At 42.8% G+C, this 23,176-nt stretch overlaps 1 protein-coding gene across 6 annotated transcripts in view; it reads left to right on the top strand.

The window, feature by feature from the left end:
• The window catches only part of LOC119969738 (death-inducer obliterator 1-like), a 188,794-nt gene that overhangs the window by 59,798 nt on the left and 105,820 nt on the right, over nucleotides 1-23,176 (top strand). For 4 of the 6 annotated variants that reach the window (XM_038803758.1, XM_038803760.1, XM_038803762.1 and 1 more), the window contains one exon: nucleotides 15,602-15,848. In XM_038803758.1, coding sequence (XP_038659686.1) covers nucleotides 15,602-15,848 — 247 coding nt within the window. Of the gene's footprint in view, nucleotides 1-15,601; nucleotides 15,849-23,176 lie in introns of those variants that run through there. The other 2 variants (XM_038803761.1, XM_038803764.1) reach the window with 2 other exon arrangements.

Here is a 23,176-nt window from a genome sequence, read left to right as displayed (position 1 = left end):
ATCGAGGTGTACAGGATTATGAGGGGCATGGACAGGGTCGATAGAGCAGCTTTTCTCAGTTGAATAGTCAGTTACGAGGAGACACAAGTTCAAAGTGAGAGGTAGGAGGTTTGGAGGGGGATTTGAGGAAAACCTTTTCACTCAGTGGAATGCACTGCCTGGGAGGCTGGTAGAGATGGGTTGCCTCACATTCTTTAAAAGTACCTAGCGGAATACTTGGCACGTCATAAAATTCAAGGCTATGGGCCAAGTGATGGCAAGTAGGATTAGGTGGGTAGGTCAGGGCCTTTGGTGCGTCGGTGCAGACTCGATGGGCTGAAGGGCCTCTTCTGCACTATGGAATTCTGTGATTTCAGGTTGATGACCTTTCATCTGATGAATGGTGATGTGAAACGTTTAATGTTTTTCTCTCTCTCCAATGATATGGATTTGGAGTTGTCCAAGTTCCAGAAAGCGTGCATGGTCTCCAGTTCATAATCCTAATTCAAGTTTTATTTGAATAAAAAGCCAAGTGTGTTCAATTTTAAAAGCAAACAAACTCAATTTATCATCACAGAATTGTCACAGCACAGGAGGCCATTTGGCTCATCTTGTCTGCACCAACTCTCCAAAATAGCACCTGTCTTTTGAAAGTAATGCTGACCAGCACAAGATTGCTAACTTCAAAATTGTTGAGACTGCTCAGAAAGTCATAAACCCAAACCCCGGGAGTTCTCTCTCTTTTGGTACCTGCCCACCTTCCTTCTCTCACAGCTGTCAGCCATATACTCCTCTCTCTGACGTCGGAAACATTCAGAGTTGAATATGCATTCAACTCCAGTTCTGCCGATTGTCAGAATGCCTGGTGATAATTCTGCCAAACCTCAAAGTTACCCCTCTTTGGAGATATTAGTGCAAGTTCATAGAATTTACAGTGTCGAAGGAGGCCAGTCACCCATCGAGTCTGCACCGGTCCTTGGAAAGTGCACCCTACCCAGGCCCAGGCTTCCACCCTATTTCCGTAAGTCAACCTAAACTTTTTGACACTAAGGGACAATTTAACATGGCCAATCAACCTAACCTGCACATCTTTGGACTGTAGGAGTAAATCGGAGTACCCGGAGGAAACCCATGCAGACACTGGGAGAAAGTGCAAACTCCGCGCACCGTTCCCAAGTTTGGAATTGAACCTGGGACCCTGGAGCTGTGCAGCAACTGTGCTGCCCACTGTGCCACCGTGCCACCCTCAAATCATTACATTTCCAATCCTTCCATGTCCCATTCTAAGTTTGTAGCCCCTTCAAACCTTTGGTATTTCAGCTCTGGCCTTCTGTGTGTGTGTCTCTTCTCCCCATCTTATCCTATTGATAGCAGTGTCTGCGGCTGCTTTTGTCCATTCGACAACTTATCCTAAAGTTACATAACCCCATTATCTTCAAAACGCATCTTTATGCTTTATGGCCACATCTAATTCTCCTGTGTCTCAATATATTTTTTCTTTCCGTCTGCAAAGTACCTCTGAACAATTGTCTGTAAAATACACAATCTAAGTGCAAGTTATTGTGTTTGTGTGCTTGTTTTATTAAAAATAAATGTGGTTTGCGCAATGAAACAATGGAATTTCCTTGGAGCACACATGGCTGTTGGAGCGAATTCCCCAATATTGTTCAACCCTCAATTAGTAATGGTATAGGTTGTTTGAATCAAAGGTTGTGGGGCATCTTCTGTATCTAATTGGCTCACAAGTCTTGTCCTGTCAATGAGATGTGATAAAAATGGTGTGAACTAGTATACGGTGGCACAGTGGCCAGCACTGCTGCCTCTCAGCGCCAAGGACCTGGGTTCGATTCCAGCTTTGGGTGACTGTCCGTGTGGAATTTGCTCATTCTCCCCATGTCTGCGTTGGTTTCCTTTGGGTGCTGCAGTTTCCTCCCACAGTCCAAAGATGTGCAGGTTAGGTAGATTGGCCATGATCAATGCATGGAGATGGGGGTGTGTGAATGGGCCTAGGTGGAGTGCTCTTTTGGAGGGTCGGTGCAGACTCGATGGGCCGAATAGTCGACTCCTGCATGGTGTAGAATTTGATCAGCAAGCAGTTATATCACAAATGTGATGCACAGTTTATTAGAGCCGAGAACAAAGTCGCTGCTTTCTAACTATCTGTAAGAAGCGATGACCTCCATTTTATCTCCAGCTCTTTCAATAGTGCACACAACATACAGAATCAGTTTACAAATTTTAGGTAAATCAACAATCCAGAAATGTGAACAGAGTATGGAAACCAAAAGAGAAAATGCTGGAAAATCTCAGCAGGTCTGGCAACATTTGTAGGGAGAGAAAAGAGCTGACGTTTCAAGTCAAGATGACCCTTTTATCCAGTGTATGCAAACTCTTGCATATCTTTTTTAGTATTTCACCCTCATTTATATATTGTCTTTGTGTCTTTAGTATGTTGCAATAGGTAGTGCAGACCAAATACCAAATAAAAGTCATGCCGGAAATATGAAATAACAGAAAATGCAGGTCTGGCAGCATCTGTGGAGAGAAACAGTTGTCCGCCTACAGAACTGTTCAGGCCAGTTGGATGCACGGTAGAGTCATTCACATTTAAATTTGTGTCCTGTAATTTCTTGAGCATGTTTTGATCCTGCAGCGTAGAGGGGAAACAAGTGTTGTTGAAGAGAAGTAACAACATCTTGTTAAATGGTAATCATCAAGGCTGTAAAGATGCAAATGCACAACACTGGCTGGAATTTTTTATGGTCGATTTTGCTAGACCACTGAATCTTGCCTCTCTCTGAAAATGGGGGGAAAAAAAATTGCTGCTTTTCTATCGTGATAGAAATACAGGTTCCAGTGATGTTAGCGATATGGAAATGTATTACGCAACAGCTGACTGTTTAGTTGCACACATACCACAAACTGGTTTTATCTTGACTGAAGTATGGGTATGTTGTAACTTCAGACGGGTTGCCTGGGACTTTGTGTTGGCTTGTCTTTTAAAAAAATTCTTTTAACACTTGAGTGACCGTAAGATTATAAATAGTGGGAGTAGGCGTACACCATTTGGCCCCTTAGCGCAGCTCTACTATTCAATAAAATTAGCCGATCTGACCATAAAAAGAGAAGTGAATGAATCAGACACTCAACGGAAAATTAACTTAAATTCTGGGCTTTTAGTTGTGACCGATTTAATCGTACATTGCCTCCAATATCCAGCTCAAAAGGCAGCAGTTAATCTAAACCGATTGGGTTCCCAAATGATTCAAAATTAGTAATAATGTCAAATTAACAAAAAACTTGCTGAAATTGTCCCAAATATTACATGTTCAGAGGCCATGAGAGCAAGCTGCACTGCAACATTTGTGCACTTTATACTGGCACTTCAATATACCATTGTTGAAGATGCTGTCTCTTGGATGAAATGTTAAATCGGGGCTCATGTCCTAGTCCACCGTAAACCATGTCACTAAAAATGTTAATTAATCATGCCATTTTTATTTTTTTCCTATTCATTCATGGTATGTGGGCATTGCTGGCTAGGCCACCATTTATTGCCCCTCTCTAATTGACCTTGAACTGAATGGTTTGCTGGGACAGCAGTAGGGTAGCACACTGGTTAGCACTGCTGCCTCACAGTGCCAGGGATCCGGGTTTGATTTTAACCTCTGGTTACTGTACGTTCTCCCCGTGTTTACGGGTGCTCCGGTTTCCTCCCAGAGTCCAAAGATATGCAGGTTAGGTGGATTGGCCATGATAAATTGCCCCTAGTGTCCAAGGATTAGGTGGCGTTACAGGGATAGGACACGTGATTGGGTCTAGGTAGGGTGTGGTTTCAGAGGGTCAGTGCAGACTCAATGGGCCGAATGGCCTCCTTCTGCACTATAGAGATTCTATGATTCTGCTATTTAAAAAAATAAATTTAGAGTACCCAATTCATTTTTCCAATTAAGGGGCAATTTAGCGTGGCCAATTCACCTACCCTGCACATCTTTTGGGTTGTGGGGGCGAAACCCACGCAAATAAGGGGAGAATGTGCAAACTCCGCACAGACAGTGACCCAGAGCCGGAATCGAACCTGGGATCTCGGCGCCGTGAGGCAGCAGCACTAACCACTGCGCCACCGTGCTGCCCTATGATTCTATTCTATGGTAGGAAGAATAAAGAAACTGAATATTTAAATTAAGAAAATCTGCAGATAACGAGCTCAGGGATTTGGGGTTCCTCCTGCATAGATCTCAAAAAACTAGCATGCAAGTTCAACAGGTAATAGGCAGGGCAAATGGAATGCAATGGGAATGGAGTATAAAAATTGGAAGTCTTGCTAAAACTATGAGGTGCTAGTTACCTTACTTGGAATACTGTGAACCATTTTAGTCCACTTATCTAAGGAAATATGTACTGGCATTGAAGGCAGTTCATACTGACAGTGGAGGCAGCCCAGAGAGAGTTCACTAAGTTGATCCCAGATATGGTGGGAGTTTCTTGTGAGGAGAGGTTGAGTAGGTTGGGCCTGTTCTCATTGGAGTTTAGAAGAATGGGAGGAAAGCTTACTGAGACATATAGGATTCTCAAGGGGCTTGACAGGATAGATGCCGAGTGGTTGATTCTCCGTGTGAGAGAGTTGAGGACCAAAGGGCATAATCTCAGAGTAAGAGGTTGCCCGTTTAAGACAGATGAGGAGGAAATTCTGCTCTCAGAAGGTCGTGAATCTGGAGTTCTTTACCGTAGAGGGCTGTAGAGGCTGGATGGTTAAGTTATGTTAAAGCTGAGAGAGATGGAGAGAATCAAAGGTTATGGGGATAAGGTGGGAAAGTGGAATTGAGGATTATCATTTCAGATCAGTTATGATCCCATTGAATGGCGGAGCATACTTGATTGGCTAAATGTCCTGCTTCGGCTCCTACGTCTTATGGCCTTTGTAAGTGCTTAATTAAGGAAAAATGCTTGTCTAATAAGTTACATGAAAAATCCCCACCAAGTTGATTGCAATTCTGACATGCCATCACCTCTCAACCACAACAGGCTACCATCGAATGCTGCTTTATCTGTGAAGCAAAAGGTTAGAAGTTCTTGATTTTTGTGGTTTGCTTCCAGTGCTGGGTGAACTGTGGAGAAATTGGAAGATCACAGTCTAAAGTGTCCTTGTTCCTTGTTTTAGTAAAGTGGGTGACTATCTCTCTCAAGCAGGATTGCATTATTCATAAACTTATTCTCTAATACTAGCAGGCACAACTGGAATTGCAATTGTGTTTATACTGTACAAGTTTTATTTCTCTTGCATTCCCTCCTATTGATTTACCTGCATTGGATTTTTAAAAATTCCCAGCAGCTACTGAAGAAACAACACACTCTCCAGGGAAATAACTCTCAAACCTCTGACAATTCCTTCAGGGGAGATGTTTTTAAATTAAGGAGCAGTTTAGTGTGGCCAGTCCACCTTACCCTGCACATCTTTTGGATTGTGGTGGTGAGACTCATGCGGACACGGGTTCGTGGAGATGTTCATCGCTCCAATCTGCCTTCCCCTCGCAGTAGTGATACCTCAGACTCGTGGACAATTTCATGAGAGAGAGAACATAAGAAATTACATCATACAAAGAAGTCACTCAACATACAGCTGTTGCTGGACTTTGAACTGAAGCTGCTTATTCATTCTGCTTCCATGACAATTCCGTGTGTCTTGTTTCTGCTACCACCCATTCCCCTTTTAAATCATTCCCCTGCTTCAATGGTTACTTGTGCTAAAACAATTAAGGTCCAATAACTCAGGAGAAAACTTAATTCCATCTTTCATTCTTATAGTGAGACTTGAATCTTTGTTCTTTGCTCTTTACCAATTCGTGTCAAGAGATTTTTACTATCTATCTCACAATCGTTCATAAGTTGAAACAGCTTAGATTCCCATTATTTTAAATTTTTCGAGATAAACCCAAACTTTTGAATCTTGATTCACAAATAGACTCTCATTCCTGGACCAATACAAAAGCAGATTATTGTGGATGGTGGAAATCTGAAATAAACCCAGAAAATACTGGAAATCCTGCCTTTCCCTCACTCTCGAGTCACTGTTGAATGCACAGGAGCATTTATGTCATATTTACTTCCTATTTGATTATAGAATCATTACGATTCCCATACATTTGTCAAATGTCTCTTTAATTTTTGATCTAACGTTTGTCGTTCAATCCTTGCATTTGATATGCCCCAGTATTTTTGGCATGACTGTAGCTTACCTTGATCTAATTCAATTCTTTTAATAGTTCTCTGTTGTTTAGGTGGAAAATGGCTGATCATCTAATTTGGGTTTCAGCTCTCCGAAATTGACTAATTTCCAATTGAATACCCTGTAATGGGCCCCTTCTATGCTTAACTTCGTTGAAAACCTTTGGGATTATGGTCACCATTTCCCAAATTTCCCTTCCTGTGCATAACTACTTAATCCTGCATTTTTATCCACTAAAATCAAAAGGATCTTCCAAGATGTGCTTGTACGATTACATTTAGAATTATCTTGTTATCAGCTGTAAGGACTGGGATAGGATATGAATTCAAAGGACAACTAGTAATGGGCCAGAAGAAATTAACTGGGAAATATTAGTGAACAGTCTCCGTTGATTGCTTGTATTGTTTTAATATGAATTTGCCCAGTTCATTTTTTTCCAATTAAGGGGCAGTTTAGCGTGGCCAATCCACCTAACCTGCACATTTCTGGGTTGTGGGGGCGAAACCCACACAAACACGGGGAGAATGTGAAAATTCCACACACACTGGCCCAGAGCTGGGGTTGAACCTCGGACCTCGGCGCCGTGAGGCAGCAATGCTAACCACTGTGCCACCGTACTGCCCTGTTGATTCTTGTAAAAGGATAATTTAAACATGTAACCAATAAAAACGTATGGTGAGCTAATTTTCTTCAATAGATAAATGTCAAAGTGACAAAGGATGAATATACAGTGGGGATGAGTTGTGCCTGAAGATTTTCGCACTACCAAAATATACACATTATTTGAACTGTGAAAGAGTAGTCAAAGGAAATTAAACTTTTCAAAGTGAAAAGAGTAACAATAAAATTCAAGATTAAGACGTTTGAAAAGTACTAGATATTTCTAGAAATATTTTTGACAATTTCCTGGACAATACTGAGCATTCTAGATTTTGAATTCAGTTTGTCAAAGGCATTTGTCAAGTTTAGGGGTTTGCACTAACTTAAAAGGATGGCATGACTTTGTAAGGAAAATATATTTGAGAACCTCTTTCGAAGAATGATGCATGCAAGTTAACTTTGAACATTTTTTCACATGCCACGTGAAATTTTTTTCTTCTCTCATTCTCACGATGTGAGTGCTGCTGTTAACACTGGCACTTATTGTTTGTCCCTAATTGTCCTGAGAGAGTGGTGGTGGGCCATCGCCTTGTACTGCTGGGTAGCAGTTTGAATGGATTGCTTGAGCTATTGAGAGTTAAAGATGTTTGTGAGGGACCAGAATCTCTCACTAGCAGTAGTAGGTAAGGATGGCTGATTTCCTTCCCTATTAGACATTAGTGAGCCAGTTGGTTTTTATGGCAATCCTTTTTTTAAATTTCTAGAGTACCCAATTAATTTTTAAATTAAGGAGCAATTTAGCGTGGCCAATCCACCTAACCTGCACATCTTTGGGTTCAGTAAGAAGTCTTACAACACCAGGTTAAAGTCCAACAGGTTTGTTTCAAGATCCTGGTTGAGGCCGCACTCGTGTGTGCGGAACTTGGCTATAAGTTTCTACTTGGCAATTCTGCGTTGTCGCGGGTCCTGAAGGCCGCCTTGGAGAACGCTTACCCGGAGATCAGAGGCTGAATGCCCATGACTGCTGAAGTGTTCCCCGACTGGAAGGGAACATTCCTGCCTGGTGATTGTCGCGCGATGCCCGTTCATTCGTTGTCGCAGCGTCTGCATGGTCTGGCCAATGTACCACGCTTCAGGACATCCTTTCCTGCTGCGTATGAGGTAGAACAAGCTTGAACAAGACTTCCTCACCGCACAGGACCATCAACCAACGTTATACACCAGATACAGCGATGACATTTTTTTCCTTTGGACCCAAGGCGAAGAATCACTGAAACGACTACACGATGACATCAATAAGTTCCATCAGACTCACCATGGACCACCCTCCAAAATCAGTTGCATTCTTGGACACACTCATCTCCATCAAGGGCGGTCACCTCAGCACTTCGCTTTACTGCAAGCCCACAGATAACCTCACGATGCTCCACTTCTCCAGCTTCCACCCTAAACACATTAAAGAAGCCATCCCCTATGGACAAGCCCTCCGTGTACACATGATCTGCTCAGACGAGGAGGAGCGTAACAGACATCTACAGACGCTGAAAGATGCCTCGTACAAACGGGATATGGTGCTCGACTCATCGATCAACAGTTCCAACACGCCACAGCAAACAACCGCACCGACCTCCTCAGAAGACAAACACGGGACACAACCGACAGAGTACCCTTCGTCGTCCAGTACTCTCCTGGAGCGGACAAACTACGACTACTTCTTCGCAGCCTTCAACACATCATGGATGAAGATGAACATCTTGCCAAGGTCATCCCCACATACCCTTTACTTGCCTTAAAACAACCGCGCAACCGCAAACAAACCATTGTTTGCAGCAAACTACCCAGCCTTAAGAACTACCACCACGACACCACACAACCCTGCCATGGCAATCTCTGCTAGATGTGCCAGATCATCGACATGGATACCACCATTACATGTGAGAACACGACCCACCAGGCTCGCGGTACATACTCTTGCTACTCGGCCAACGTTGTCTACCTCGTGCGCTGCAGGAAAGGATGTCCTGAAGCGTGGTACATTGGCGAGACCATGCAGACGTTGCGAAAACGAATGAATGGGCATCGCGCGACAATCACCAGGCAGGAATGTTCCCTTCCAGTCGGGGAACACTTCAGCAGTCATGGGCATTCAGCCTCTGATCTCCGGGTAAGTGTTCTCCAAGGCGACAACGCAGAATTGGCAAGCAGAAACTTATAGCCAAGTTCCGCATACATGAGTGCGGCCTCAACCGGGATCTTGGATTCATGTCGCACTACATTCACCCCCCACCATCTGGCCTGGGCTTGCGAAATCCTACCAACTGTCCTGGCTTGAGACAATTCAGACCTCTTTAACCCAAGGTTACCCCTATCTCTGGATCTGTAAAGACTTGGTTACCTGCAAATGTCCACATTCTAAGCATTGTCAGGCATCTTTATCTTTATTTGTCTATATATATGTTTTTGGAACATATCATTCACCTGAGGAAGGAGCAGTGCTCCGAAAGCTAGTGTTTGAAACAAACCTGGTGTTGTAAGACTTCTTTGTGTGCTCACCCCAGTCCAACTCCGGCATCTCCACATCATCTTTGGGTTGTGAGGGCGAAACCCACGCAAACACGGGGAGAATGTGCAAACTCCACAAGGACCGTGGCCCAGAGCCGGAATCGAATCTGGGACCTCAGTGCCGTGAGGCTGCAGTGCTACCCACTGCGCCACCATGCTGCCCCTGGTTTTTATGACTATCTGATAAGTCCGTGGTCAATTTTACGACAACCAAATTTGTACTTCCAATTTTTAAAAAAACTTCAAATGTTCAAATGCCATTGTTGGCCCCAGTCTCTGAAATATTTTATCCAGGCCTCAGGATTGCTTATCTTGTAATTTAATCACGGCACTATCTGTGAGGCAGATGAAAATAAAGTTGGGCAATTATTGAGTACTAGTGAGGGTTGATAGGAACTTGGGAGGGAGGGGATGTGTTGCAGGGATCCCGATGCTAAATATTTGAACTCCTTTCTAATCCATATAAATTACCAGAATAACACTAGTTTATTGCTAGTAAAGAAAAAGGAATAGAAACCACATGCAGCTAAATATTTACAAAATGATTTAAACTGTGAATGCAATTGAGCAGGAAAATGGCAAAACTAACTGGAAAATATTAATTAAATGCAGAAAGAAAACTATTATTTTGCCACAGGATGTACAGTAAATGGAATTAAATTCCATTTTGAATATGAGCCTGGACGTCATGGACTAATGAGCTAACTGCCCTCCATAACTTGCCTCCTTTCGTACCTGCAATTGACCACAATGTTGTTTGCCATTTGCAATTCAATGAGATTTCACGGGAAGGAAATTTGTGGCATATTGGCCCTCTCTTGAAGAATATTTAGGTATTAGTGTGATTCAGTGTCCAGGTAACGTGTCCAGTTAGATTGAAAGAGCAAACTAAATTCAAGACTATATAACTTTCCATGTTACTGTGCTGCTTGGGAATATTATATTAAATTTTAGGATTTGCACCACAAAAAGATGAAAAATCAATTTTACATTTAAGGATTGATAACCAAATTTAAAAGGGCTCTCGTAAGTTAGATTGCAAACTGTTAATTAGATAGCCTCATGCTGCTTTCAGTATTTTTGTTTCCGGTTGATTTTTCATCAAAGTGAATCTGTACGTTGTGGCATACGTCTTGGGAGGCTGCATTGCTGTAATTCGTTTAATCTGTTGCAAAATATGATACTGTTTCCACTGTCGCTGTTTGTTGACTGGCGTCCAGACCTAGAGCAATGTTATTAAATACAAATCATTGACGAACCACATGCATGACTATGGTGACACTGTTTGAGCCATGTGCACTAATGTTGGTAGAAAACTTGCCTGCAATGCACGTATGTTTTCATTTGAACATTTACTTGATGGAACATGCAGTGCAAAGGCTTGCAGAAATTTTCTTAACACCAAAGTTTGTAATTCTGCCTTCAATTTATCAGACAGGCACATGTTAGTGCAGCATTGAGGTTTTCTCAGCAATTGCAAGTGGTCTGTTGACTTCATCAGATTTATTGCAAGGTTTCTGATTCGTACAGCGATGTGCACTAGGTTCAGCCCCACACTCTTTCCAGAATGCGGTTGGATGCTGCCCTTTGAGACATGCTTTGTTGGAGCTGCTTGTCATTTCAATTGTCCCGGGGTGGTTATTTGAATTGGTTGAATTGACCATGTGGGACTTCTCTCTCCTTGCAATGCAAGTGTTTCTTTGATGTTGAAGTCGCCTTTTCACCTGCATTACAAGCCATATTAGAATTATAATAATAGCTTATTGTCACAAGTGAGCTTCAATGAAGTTACTGTGAAAAGCCCCTAGAAGATAATCAATAAGCAGTAATCAAGGCGATTGAGGACACACTTGTGCATTTGTTAATTTATAATCACAAATGTAATTAACAGTACCTAGATTCCCAATTTTCTCCAAATGGTTAATAAATGAACATTCTTACCAGATTTCTCGGGAGTGCAAAATGCTTGTCTACTTGTTTAAAAGCGTACTATAATATAAGTAAAATTGCATGATTTAGGGGTGTGCGGAACAAAAAGTACCATTTCTTGATTGCTATGTTCCTCGTACTGTATACATTTATAATCTTCAGTTTATCTGTTATCAGTGTTTATTCATAGGCGGTCTACTCAATTCAAAACTATTTTACTCCAAATTAGCTGTCACACGAAGTCTAACCACAAATGTGCAAATTTGCTTAAATAAATTGCTTAACTGAATTATCCAGTCATTTGAATTTTTATACACAGGACTAAGTTATAAATATAAATAAAGTATCCAAAAATTTATATTTGCATAGCACCGTTGAAATAGATAGGACACACTGGGCGCGTCACATGAGCATTATAAAATAATATTTAATAGTTACTAAAAAAAAGAAGATATTGGGTCAGAAGACCAAACGCTTGTCAACGCTTGCGCAAGATGTCAGAATTAGAGAAGCGCAGAGATACCTCTAGTTGTGCTGCAGGACATTTCAAGATAGGAAGAGGTGAAGCTATGGAGTGATTTGAAAGCCAGATGAGAATTTTTAAAGCAAATTGTTGCTTAACCGGGAGCCAGTGAGTGAGCACAGGTGTAATATGGGAACAGGACTTGCTGCAAGTTATGACCCACGGAGCACTGTTTTGGATAACCTCAAGATCCTAGAGTGTAAAATCTTGGAGACCAACCAGTAGTGCATTGGAATAGTGGAGACTACAGGTAACGAAGGTACAGATTGAAGGTCCGGCAGCAGTTGAGCTCAGACATGGTCAAGTCAAGCAATGTTATAGAGGTGGAAACAAGTGGTCCTAGTGATGGCACAAAAGAGCCCAGAAGCTCATCTTGGGGTTGAATGTGACGCCAAGGTTGTGAACAGACTGGCTTTTGGAGGGAGTGAAGTCGGTAATTAGATGTGGTTAGGTGGATTGACCATGCTAAATTCCCCCTTAGTGTCCATGGATGATAATAATCGCTTATTGTCACGTAGGCTTCAATGAAGTTACTGTGAAAAGCCCCTAGTGGCCACATTCCGGCGCCTGTTCGGGGAGGCAGGTACGGGAATTGAACCCACGCTGCTGCCTTGTTTGCATTACAAGCAAGTTGTTTAGCCCACTGTTTAGCTGAGCTGTTTAGCCCACTGTGCTAAACCAGCCTCATGCAGGTTAGGTTATGGGGATAGGGTAGGGTGCGTACTCTTGGAGGCCAGTGTAAACCCGGGCCAAATGGCCTACTTCTGCACTGTGGGGAGTCTGAGTTTCAATTGTCAAAGCCTAGAGCTGGACACGCTAGCTTCTCTGTTTGATGCAACAGGTTTGTGCACTGAAGTATCAATTTTAATGTAAACAAGGGTGTGCGTGAAAATTCAATTTGACTGGTCCTGAATTCAAATCACTTGTTCTTTTGTTGATCTAAGATGACACCATATTAATAGCATAAATATGAATGAAAAATGCCCCAATGATTAATAGTAAAATGGAGAACTTAACATTTCTTGAAATATTAAGAAAACATCCTTGGTGAAATTTTTTAAACAAAATGCAGCCTGGACTTGCAATTTAATTTACAGTGGTCATTTAAAAAGGTCTTTTAGGGACAGACAATAAATATTGATAAAGATCCTCTGAATGGAAAAATAATTCTGATACAGCGCTTCCAAATGTTCAAAGAGATGGTGCCACATAATTTGAAGGCAAGTTATGTTGGCATGCTGCACGGCTACAACAGTATTGGAATTCTCTACCCACAGAGTGCTGTTGATACTCAGTGTTAAATATATTCAAGACAGACATTTATGGATACTGACAAAGTTAAGGAAGGTTGATTTGAAGTAGATCATCAGCATAGAACATACAAAGAAAATTACAGCACAGGAACAGGCCCTTCCGCCCTCCCAGCCTACTCCGATCCAGATCCTTTATCTAAACCTGTTGCCTATTTTCCAAGATCTACTTCTCTCTGTTCCCCACCCTTTCATATATTTGTCCAGATGCATCTTAAATGATGCTATCGTACCCGCCTCTACCACCTCCGCTGGCAAAGCATTCCAGGCACCCACCACCCTCTGCGTAAAAAACTTTCCACACACATCTCCCTTAAACTTTTCCACTCTCACCTTGAAATCGTGACCCCTTGTAATTGACACCCCCACTCCTGGAAAAAGCTTGTTGCTATCCACCCTGTCCATACCTCTCATAATTTTGTAGACCTCAATCAGGTCTCCCCTCAACCTCTGTCTTTCCAATGAAAATAATCCTAATCTACGCTACCTTTCTTCATAGCTAGCACCCTCCATACCAGGCAACATGCTAGCGAACCTCCTCTGCACCCTCTCTAAAGCATCCACATCCTTCTGGTAATGTGGCGACCAGAACTGCACGCAGTATTCCAAATGTGGCCTAACCAAAGTCCGATACAACTGTAACATGACCTGCCGACTCTTGTACTCAATCCCCCATCCGATGAAGGCAAGCATGCTGTATGCCTTCTTGACCACTCTATCGACCTGCGTTGCCACCTTCAGGGTACAATGGACCTGAACTCCCAGATCTCTCTGTACATCAATTTTCCCCAGGACACTTCCATTGACCATATAGTCTGCTCTTGAGTTAGATCTTCCAAAATGCATCACCTCGCATTTGCCTGGATTGAAGTCCATCTGCCATTTCTCTGCCCAACTCTCCAATCTATCTATATTTTGCTGTAAAGTGCAGAAGGAAGCCATTTGGCCCATCAAGCCTGCACTGACCCACTTAAGCCCTCACTTTCACCCTATCCCCATAACCCAATAACCCCTCCTAACCTTTTTGGACACTAGGGGCAATTTAGCATGGCCAATCCACCTAACCTGCACGTCTTTGGACTGTGGGAGGAAACCGGCACACCTGGAGGAAACCCACGCAGACACGGAGAACATGCAGACCGTCCGCACAGACAGTGACCCAGCAGGGAATCGAACCTGGGACCCTGGCGCTGTGAAGCCACAGTGCTAACCACTTGTGCTACCGTGCCACCCATGTATTGAAGAGCAGACTTGAGGGACTGAATAGTTTACTTGTTCTTATTTCTTATGTTTAGTATGTAGAAAGCGAGAACAGTCAAAATATAGAATTTTAAAATTAATTCCTCGAACAAGAGTGTCATTGCAAGGGCCTCATTTATTGCCCATTCCTAATTGCCCACCGTGCTACCCTGGAAAAATAGAATTGGGTACTCTAAATTTATATTTCAAAAAATCAACCATCAAATTAATGATGAGCATTCTGCCCACTAATGTCTGCAGCACTACCAGGAGGATATCTGGCCCAGCTTTTGAAGTTATTGCCACCGACAGTATAATTAGAGATTATGCAAAAATGGACATTGTTTTTTCAGTGTATTTCTCTGTAGTTACATTTGTGATTTCCTTGGTTGGTATACGTGTGAAACAATTAAATCAACAGAAAACTGGAAACCAACTGGATTGGTCCTATGTTGAGAATCGGTTGGATATTTTTTGATGTCCTCAGCTTCATAAACTTGGAAAACTTCATTAAGTGACAGCTGTGGCACAGTGGGAAGTGCTCGTGTCTCTGAGTCAGAACAGGACCACAATATTTGGGCTGAAATGAGTTCAATGCCATCTTTTAACTGAGACCAAGGTCCCGACTGTCCCTCGGGTATCATCACATTGTTATTTGTGGGAGCTTGTGTGCAAATGGGCTGCTGTGTCCTCGCATTATAACAGTGACTATATTATAAAGCTACTCTTATTTGTTTACCACTTCAGGGCTTCCTAAAGTGGAATGCTTGATCTAAATGTGTATTATTTCTTATACATGTCTGTATGATGCTTGGACTGATTGGCCACTTTTATTTCCAGGTTGCCAGTTGACAAAAATTAGGAGCTGGTAATTAATTACTTCCTCGATCTGAAGGTCCGCCTTCTCAACCTTGCCCCTCGACTGAGGTGTGGTGATCCTCAGGTTATATCACCACCTATCAGCTCTCCCCCTCAAAGGGGAAAGCAACCTGTGGTCATCTGGGACTATGGCGAATTTACCTTTACTTGAGTAATGTAACAACTTTGGTGTTTTGTTTTCAGAGAAGTAAAGAAGGGTAATGCAACTTTAGAATATTTTGATGAAATTAGAATGAAACCTGGGACACGATTTACACTGAAATCATACGCCACAGCGTTGTTCTGTACATGTGCTTCCTAGTCTGCATGATGTAGTGCTTGTGTTACAGTACCTTATTTTCTTATTCTTTGCAGCGGCCAGAACATATTGTGGATCTTTTTATGGACATTCCAGAACCTGTAGGTCCATTTCTGTCACCGGATCATTTAAACCCTCCCGAAGAAAGCTGTTTCATCAGTAATACAGATTCGTATCAAGCTATTGACGCTGTATTGAACATGTTGAGCGATAAGGATCCATTGCTGCCATCATCCAGTGAACCATTCAGATTGGAGCTGCAGGCAGAAGGTAGTGAGCAGTGCCAGATAGACACAACTGAAGGTATTCTAAATTTGTGCTAATATATTGAAGAAAGTTTGGAATGATCCAACCTAATACATTTGGCTCGTAATTAATTTGGCTGTTAAATACTGAGATTTGTGGAGTATAGCAAAGCATACAGTCAGTGTTTTGAAATTAGGCTTTACTTAGATTTGATTATTTAACAAATCTCACTCTGCAAGTGGTCTGTGAAAAAAAAGTCACAGTGCACCATTGTCTCTCTGCTCAAGTAATTTATATATTGCAACTCCCCAAATTTAGCTTGAGGCTGCCTCCCATTTTGGTTTAATAAATACCACCTAATTTAGAGCCTGGGGATATAGTTTACTAGGATATTTTATAGTCATAGACACTGACCGCTCTGAAAGAGGCCATTTGGTCTCTTGTGCCTCTTTGAAAGAGCAGCCATGTTTAATCTCACACCTCACCTTTTGTAATTCCTCATTAAGTACCTGTCTAATTTCCCTTAAATATGGAATCAGCCTTCATCATCCTTCTAAATGGAGTGTTCCAGATCCCAAAAAATCTTGTGATTTACAGTATTTCAGACAATTCACAGATAATTTCAAGTTTAACAACCCAGGTGTACCAATTGGGAGCATCTCCCAATTTCCACCTCACCTGAAGTTTGGCCTCTAACTTTGTGTATATTTCCATTCCTGGGAGTATTTGCATATTCCACTGAGATCATTTCTCACTCTTCTAAACACCAGAGTATAAACCCAATCTTCTCAAACTCATCATAATACAACCCTGTCATCCTTGGAATTAATCTCGTGAATCCCCAGTGCAAGTATATACTTCCTTGGATAAGGATATTAAAACTGCACACATGACTCCAAGTGTGAGTCTCCAAAGCCCTGTACAATTGTAGCACGATTTCCTCACATTTATATTCTGACCCCTTGCAATAAAGACCAACATGTCATTTGCATTCCTAATTATTTGCTGTATTTGCATGCCTACTAATTGCTTGCTCTACCTGCATCCTTCCTAACTTTCTGCTTGTATGAGGACACGGAAATCTTTGAGTATTAACATTTTAAAGTTTTTCACCATTTAAAAAAATAGTGAGTAACATCACAGTAGAATATACAACATAGAAAATAAGAGTAGGATTAGGCCATTCGGTCTTTTAGCCTGCTCTGCCATTCATTATGATCATGACTGATGATCCAAGTCAATAACCTTTTTCCCGCTTTCCCCCCATATCCCTTGAGCACTTTCGCCCCAAGAGCTATATCAAACTTCTTGAAAACATATAATGTTTTGCCTCAACTACTTTCTGTGGGCGTGAATTCCACAGGCTCACTGTTCATCTCTATCCTAAATGGTCTACCCCATATCTTTAGACTGTGGCCCCTGGTTCTGGACTCCCCCACTATCGGGAACATTTTTCCTGCATCTTCCTGTCTAGCCCTGTTAGAATTTTATAGATATGAATGAGATCCACCCTCATTCAACTAAACTCCAGTGAATATAATCCTAACCGACTCGATCCCTCCTCAAACGTCATACCCGCCACCCAGGACTTAGTCTAGTAAACCTTCCCTGCACTTTCTCTACGGCAAGAATATCCATCCTCAGATATGGAGACCAAGGTTAGATACAATCTGGTCTCACAGTTATCCACATACTGCATGTGCCATGCATTTGCCCACTCAACTTGTCCAAATCACACTGAAGCATTTTTACATCCTGTCACAGCTCACCCTCCCACCCAGCTTTGTGTCATTCGCAAATTTGGCGATATTACATTTTGTTCCCTCATCTAAATCATTATTACATATTCTGAATAGCTAGGATCCATATTCACTGGCTTCCCCTCGTCAACCACAGTAGTTACGCCCTCAAAGTATTCCAGCCGATTTGTCATCTATGTTAAATGCTAAAAATGTTTAATTCCAGTGCTGAAACCTCTGTGCAGATGCAAACATATTTATAAAATCCCTACAGTGCAAAATAGGCCACTCTGCCCATCGAGTCAGCACAGACCATCCGAAAGAGCACCCTATCCCCATAAACCCATCTAGCCTGCACATCTTTGGACTGTGGGAGGAACCCGGAGGAAACCCACGCAGATAGGAAAACGTGCAAACCCCACACACGCAGTCACCCAAGGATGGAATCGAACCTGGGTCACTGGCGTTGAAGCAGCAGTGCTTGCCACTTTGCCACCCTGTTGCCCATTGTTTTCACTCATCCTTCTTCACTTGTCCTAAGACCCTTATTGCCCATTTTTGAACTCTGGACTTGGTAAATGTGGGGAAAAATAATAAAACTTGATGTCAGTGCCTTCTGTCCTGGCAGGACTTGGGCTTTGGGAAGTAAAAGACAAGCCAGGGCAGCTTTCGGTTTCCATCCACCCAAAGCCACTGGAGAAAATTGCAGGCAGAGGGGAAAACTCCGCTAATATTCAATTGTTTTGCTGCGCTACTGTTGAGAAAAGGAAAATACCCTAGGGCTTTTGCTTGTACATTTAAATTAATTGATTTTTTAAATTTATTACGTTACCATGATCAAAATAAGGTAAATCTGGAACTTAACCTCCGGTAACTTTGACAGGAATATCTACGCATCAATATTCGAGGAGTTTAGTTGTGCAACTAAAGATAGTATATACACTTATTTATCAACGGCATAATTTTTAAAATCTGAGTTCATAAATCATTAAGTTTACATGGGGATCCCAGGAGGTCCCCAAGCCAACTAATTGATCTATTATCCTCTATGGGTGCTTTAATGCAATATAATCTATACTGCACTTTAATAGTTTACATACTCTGAATCATCACTTTCCCTTTGGAAAACTTGAGTTTGAAAAGCAGAGCTACAAATGTCCCAAGATTATTGAAATTTGTTGTGATGCGCAACACATTGTTAAAGACTATGTGAGAACGACTGTTTTTGATCTACCTGCAGTGGTAAAGGATAATACTTGAATTTTACGGGAGGCAATCAGAAAAACACTTTGCTATCATTGAGCATATCTCTGCCTTTTTTTTAAGCATAGTTGTCTAGCCCTGCCAACCGCATGCCCCATTGACCCCACCCAGCTGCAGCAGAAAGTTAGAAACATCTCCACAGCAGATATGTCTGTGTATGATACACATACAATTTATCATTAAGTGAAGAAATTTCTCCTCATCTCGGTCCAGAATGTTTAGCCCCTTATCTTGATTCTAGATTCTTCAGTCGGGAAAGAACCACTGTGTCCACCCTAAAAATTTTGTATGTTTCAATTGGATCTCTTATTGTTCTAAAATCCATAGAATATGGGCCTAATTTACTGAGCACCCCACTATTGGACAACCTTCCCATCGTGGGGACCAGGTGCTTTCCCTGCTCAACGTGACACACCAGGCTTATCAGAAGGATGCCAGCAATTCATGACCCAGCTAGGGTTTAATTCACGGTGGAAAAACAAACTAATACTTTCTTTTTTTTTAATAAACAATTTTATTGAGGTAGTTTTTGGCTTTGTAAACAGTTATAGACATCAACAGAAAGAAAGCAAAAAAGGCAAAAATGTGCAAACATCCACGTACTTTCAATACTTCAATCGTAACATACTGCACAAGCCCGCTCCTCTCCCACCGGTACTACCAGCCATTTTTTCCCTCCTACTCTACTCTACTCTACTCTACTCTCCTCCCCCCCCCCCCCAACAAACCCCCTGCTGACGCTCACTCTCCTGCAAAGAAGTCAATAAATGGTTGCCACCTCCGGGCGAACCCCGTACAGATCCCCTCAAGGCGAACTTAATTTTTTCCATACCCAGGAAACTCGACATGTCCGCAAGCCACAACTCAGTCCTCGGGGGCTTTGAGTCCCTCCACGCCAATAGTATTCGTCGCTGGGCTATCAGGGAAGCAAAGGCCAAAACATCGGCCTCTTTCTCCCCCTGAACTCCCGGGTCTTCCGAAACCCCAAAAATTGCCACCCCTGGACTCATCACCACCCTTGATTTTAGCACCCGGGACATGATCCCCGCAAATCCCTCCCAGTACCCCCTCGGCTTAGGGCATGCCCAAAACATGTGAACGTGGTTGGCTGGTCCTCCCGCGCACCTAACGGATTTGTCCTCTATCCCAAAGAATTTGCTCATCCGAGCCACCGTCATATGGGCCCGGTGAACGACCTTAAATTGAATCAGCCCGTGCCTAGCACATGTCGCGGTCGAATTTACCCTACTCGGGGCCTCTGCCCACAGCCCGTCCTCCATTTCCCCGCCTAGCTCCTCCTCCCATTTAAGTTTCAGTTCCTCTGTCTGGGACCCTTCCTCCCTCATGAGCACCTTATAAATACCCGCGACTCTACCCTCCCCTTCTTCCCCCCCCTAGAGACTATTCTGTCTAGGATCCCCATTGGCGGGAGGCGTGGGAAAGATGGGACCTGTCTACGAACAAAGTCCCGCAACTGTAGGTACCTAAAATCATTTCCCCCTACCAAGCCAAATTTCTCCTCCAAGCTCCTCAAACTCTCAAAGCTCCCTTCCAGGAACATATCACCCACCCTTCCCACCCCCGCCCGCCGCCATACTCTGAACCCCCCATCCATACTTCCGGGGACAAACCGATGGTTGTCGCAGATTGGCGCCCAAAAACGACGCCCCCGTCTCCCCTACATGCCTCCTCCACTGGCCCCATATCCGCAGGGTCGCCACCACTACCGGGCTGGTGGTGTACTTGGCTGGCGGCAGCGGTAGAGGAGCCGTGACCAGGGCTGCCAAGCTGGAGCCCCTGCACGAAGCCGCCTCCACCCGCTCCCAGATAGACCCCGTACCCACCATCCACTTCCTTATCATAGCGATGTTGGCCGCCCAGTAATAATTAATCAGACTCGGCAAAGCCAGCCCTCCCTCGCTGCGGTTCAAACTAATACTTTCAATGGAAAAGTAGATATATTCTCTCAGCAACCAGGTTTTCTTTCTGAATGTCAAAAAACAATACAGCACAGGAATAGGCCCTTCGGCCCGCCAAGCTTGTACTGGTCGTGATGCCACCCTTAGCCAAAACCCTGAGTACTTCCTAGTGCTGCATCCCTCTGTACCCATCCTGTCCATGTGTTTGTCGAGATGCCTTTTGAACACTGTTAATGTATCTGCTTCCATAACCTCCCCAGGCAACGGGTTCCAGGCACTCACCACCCTCTGTGTAAAAAAAAAAAAACCCAAAAAAAAACCTGCCTCGCACATCTCTTCTAAACTTTGGCCCATGCACCTTAAACCTATTCCCCCTACTGACTGACCCATCCATCCTGGGAAAGAGTGCCTGCCCATCCACTCTATCCATGCCTCTCATCTTGTAGACCTCTATCAGGTCACCCCTCAACCTCCGTCATTCTAATGAAAACAGTCCGAGTCTATTCAGCCTCTCGCATAGCTAACACCCTCCAGACCAGGCAACATCCTGGTAAACATCCTCTGCACCCTCTCGAAAGCCTCCATATCCTTCTGGTAGTGCGGTGACCACAATTGTGCGCAATATTCCAAGTGCAGCCATATCAAGGTTCTATACAGCTGTAGCACACTTGCTAGGTTTTATACTCAATGCCCCGTCCAATGAAGGCAAGAATTCCGTATGCTTTCTTGACTACCTTGCCCACTTGTGTTGCCACTTTCAAAAATCTGTGGACCTGTATGCCCAGATCTCTCTGACTTTCTATATTCCTAAGAATATATTACCTCACATTTGTTCGGATTAAACTCCATTTGCCATTTCTCTGCCCAAGTCTCCAACCTATCTATGTCCTGCTGTATCCTCTGACAATCCTTAACACTATCTCCACCAATCTTGTGTCAATAAAAGTAATTGCGGGACTCATTAAATAATGGTAACTGTGGGGTAAAAATTCAATACAGAAATTTGTTTTGAATTTGTCTGAAATTAAGTTTCTAAAATTCACACTCCATTAAACATTTAAAGACAAGAAATGTACAAAATTTACATCTACGCTAAATACATAATGGAAATTTATTTGGAGGCATATTCCAAAATATCAGCAGAAAGATTATTAATTAGGTTATTAGAATATTCAGGCTGCTGTTGGATATTAAATCTTTGTACATTTTTTCTGGTAATTTCGGTCTGTTAACCACTGGACTAACGTATACACATTTTAACCTCTTTTAATGTGTGACTCTTGATTTTTCTTATTCATTCATGGGATGTGGGCGTCATTGGCTGCGCCAGCATTTATTTCCCATCCCTAATTGTCCTTCAACTGAGTGGCTTTGCTGGGCCATTTCAGAGGGCATTTAAGAGTCAAACATATTTGCTGTGATCTGGAGTCACGTGTATGCCAGACCAGGTAAGGACGGCAGATTTCCTTCCCTAAAGGATATTGGTGAACGAGATGGATATTTATGACAGTTGATGATGGTTTCATGGCCTTCATTGGACTTTTAATTCCAGATTTTTGTTGAACTCAAACATCACCATCTGCTGTCAAATTTCACCATCTGATTCACAAACATATTATTACAGTTTGAAAGTCCATTGGAGATCTATAAAGATCAGTTTCACTTAGAACCTGATGAGTATATGTCCCAATTCTTGGGTTTTCCAGTGATGTGTTGAGTGGATTAATTTTTGCAAACAACTGTTTGCTCAAAATGAAACATGAGTTGAGGGAAGGCAAAGTTGAAATAACCAGCAAATAATTACTCAAATTCAATTTTTTATAGTTTAAAATGTCTTTTTTTTTTAGATATGGCAGTGCTTATATAAAATACTTAATGTTTTAGTTGGCTGTTGCACCTCAGCCTCCTTCTGAGGTCCCCGGCATCACAGATACCAATTACGTTCATTACCCCCCCCCCCCCGTTTCGGTTCCGCCAGGTGACTCCGCTCCTGACCTCATTGCAGCCTTAGTCTGAGCATTAACAAATGGAGCTGAATTCTGGAGGTGAGAGTGACTTTCCTGAACATCAAAACAGCATTTGACCGAGTATGGCATAAAGGAGATCTCGCAAAACTGAAATCATTGGGATACGGGGATAATGTTGGAGTCATCTCTAGCACAAAGGATGATGGTTATCGTTGTTGGAGGTCCCAGTACATTGCTGCATGAGTTCCCCCGGGCAGTGTCCCAGACCCAACCATCTTGAACTGCTTTGCCCATGACCTTCCCTTCATCTTGAGGCCAGAAGTGAGTTGTTTACTGATTGAACAATGTTCAGCACCATTCGCAACTCATACTGAAGCAGCCCATGTCGATTTGCAGCATGGTGAGGACAACATTCAGGCTTGCCATGATGAGTGGCAAATAACATACGTGCCAGGCAATGACCATTTCCAACCAGGCAGTATCTGACCATCTCCTCT

The sequence above is a fragment of the Scyliorhinus canicula genome, chromosome 7, assembly GCF_902713615.1.
Source record: "Scyliorhinus canicula chromosome 7, sScyCan1.1, whole genome shotgun sequence".
Taxonomy (NCBI): domain Eukaryota; kingdom Metazoa; phylum Chordata; class Chondrichthyes; order Carcharhiniformes; family Scyliorhinidae; genus Scyliorhinus; species Scyliorhinus canicula.
The sequence above is the reverse complement of the archived record's forward strand: the minus strand, read 5'-3'. Positions and strand labels throughout refer to the sequence as shown.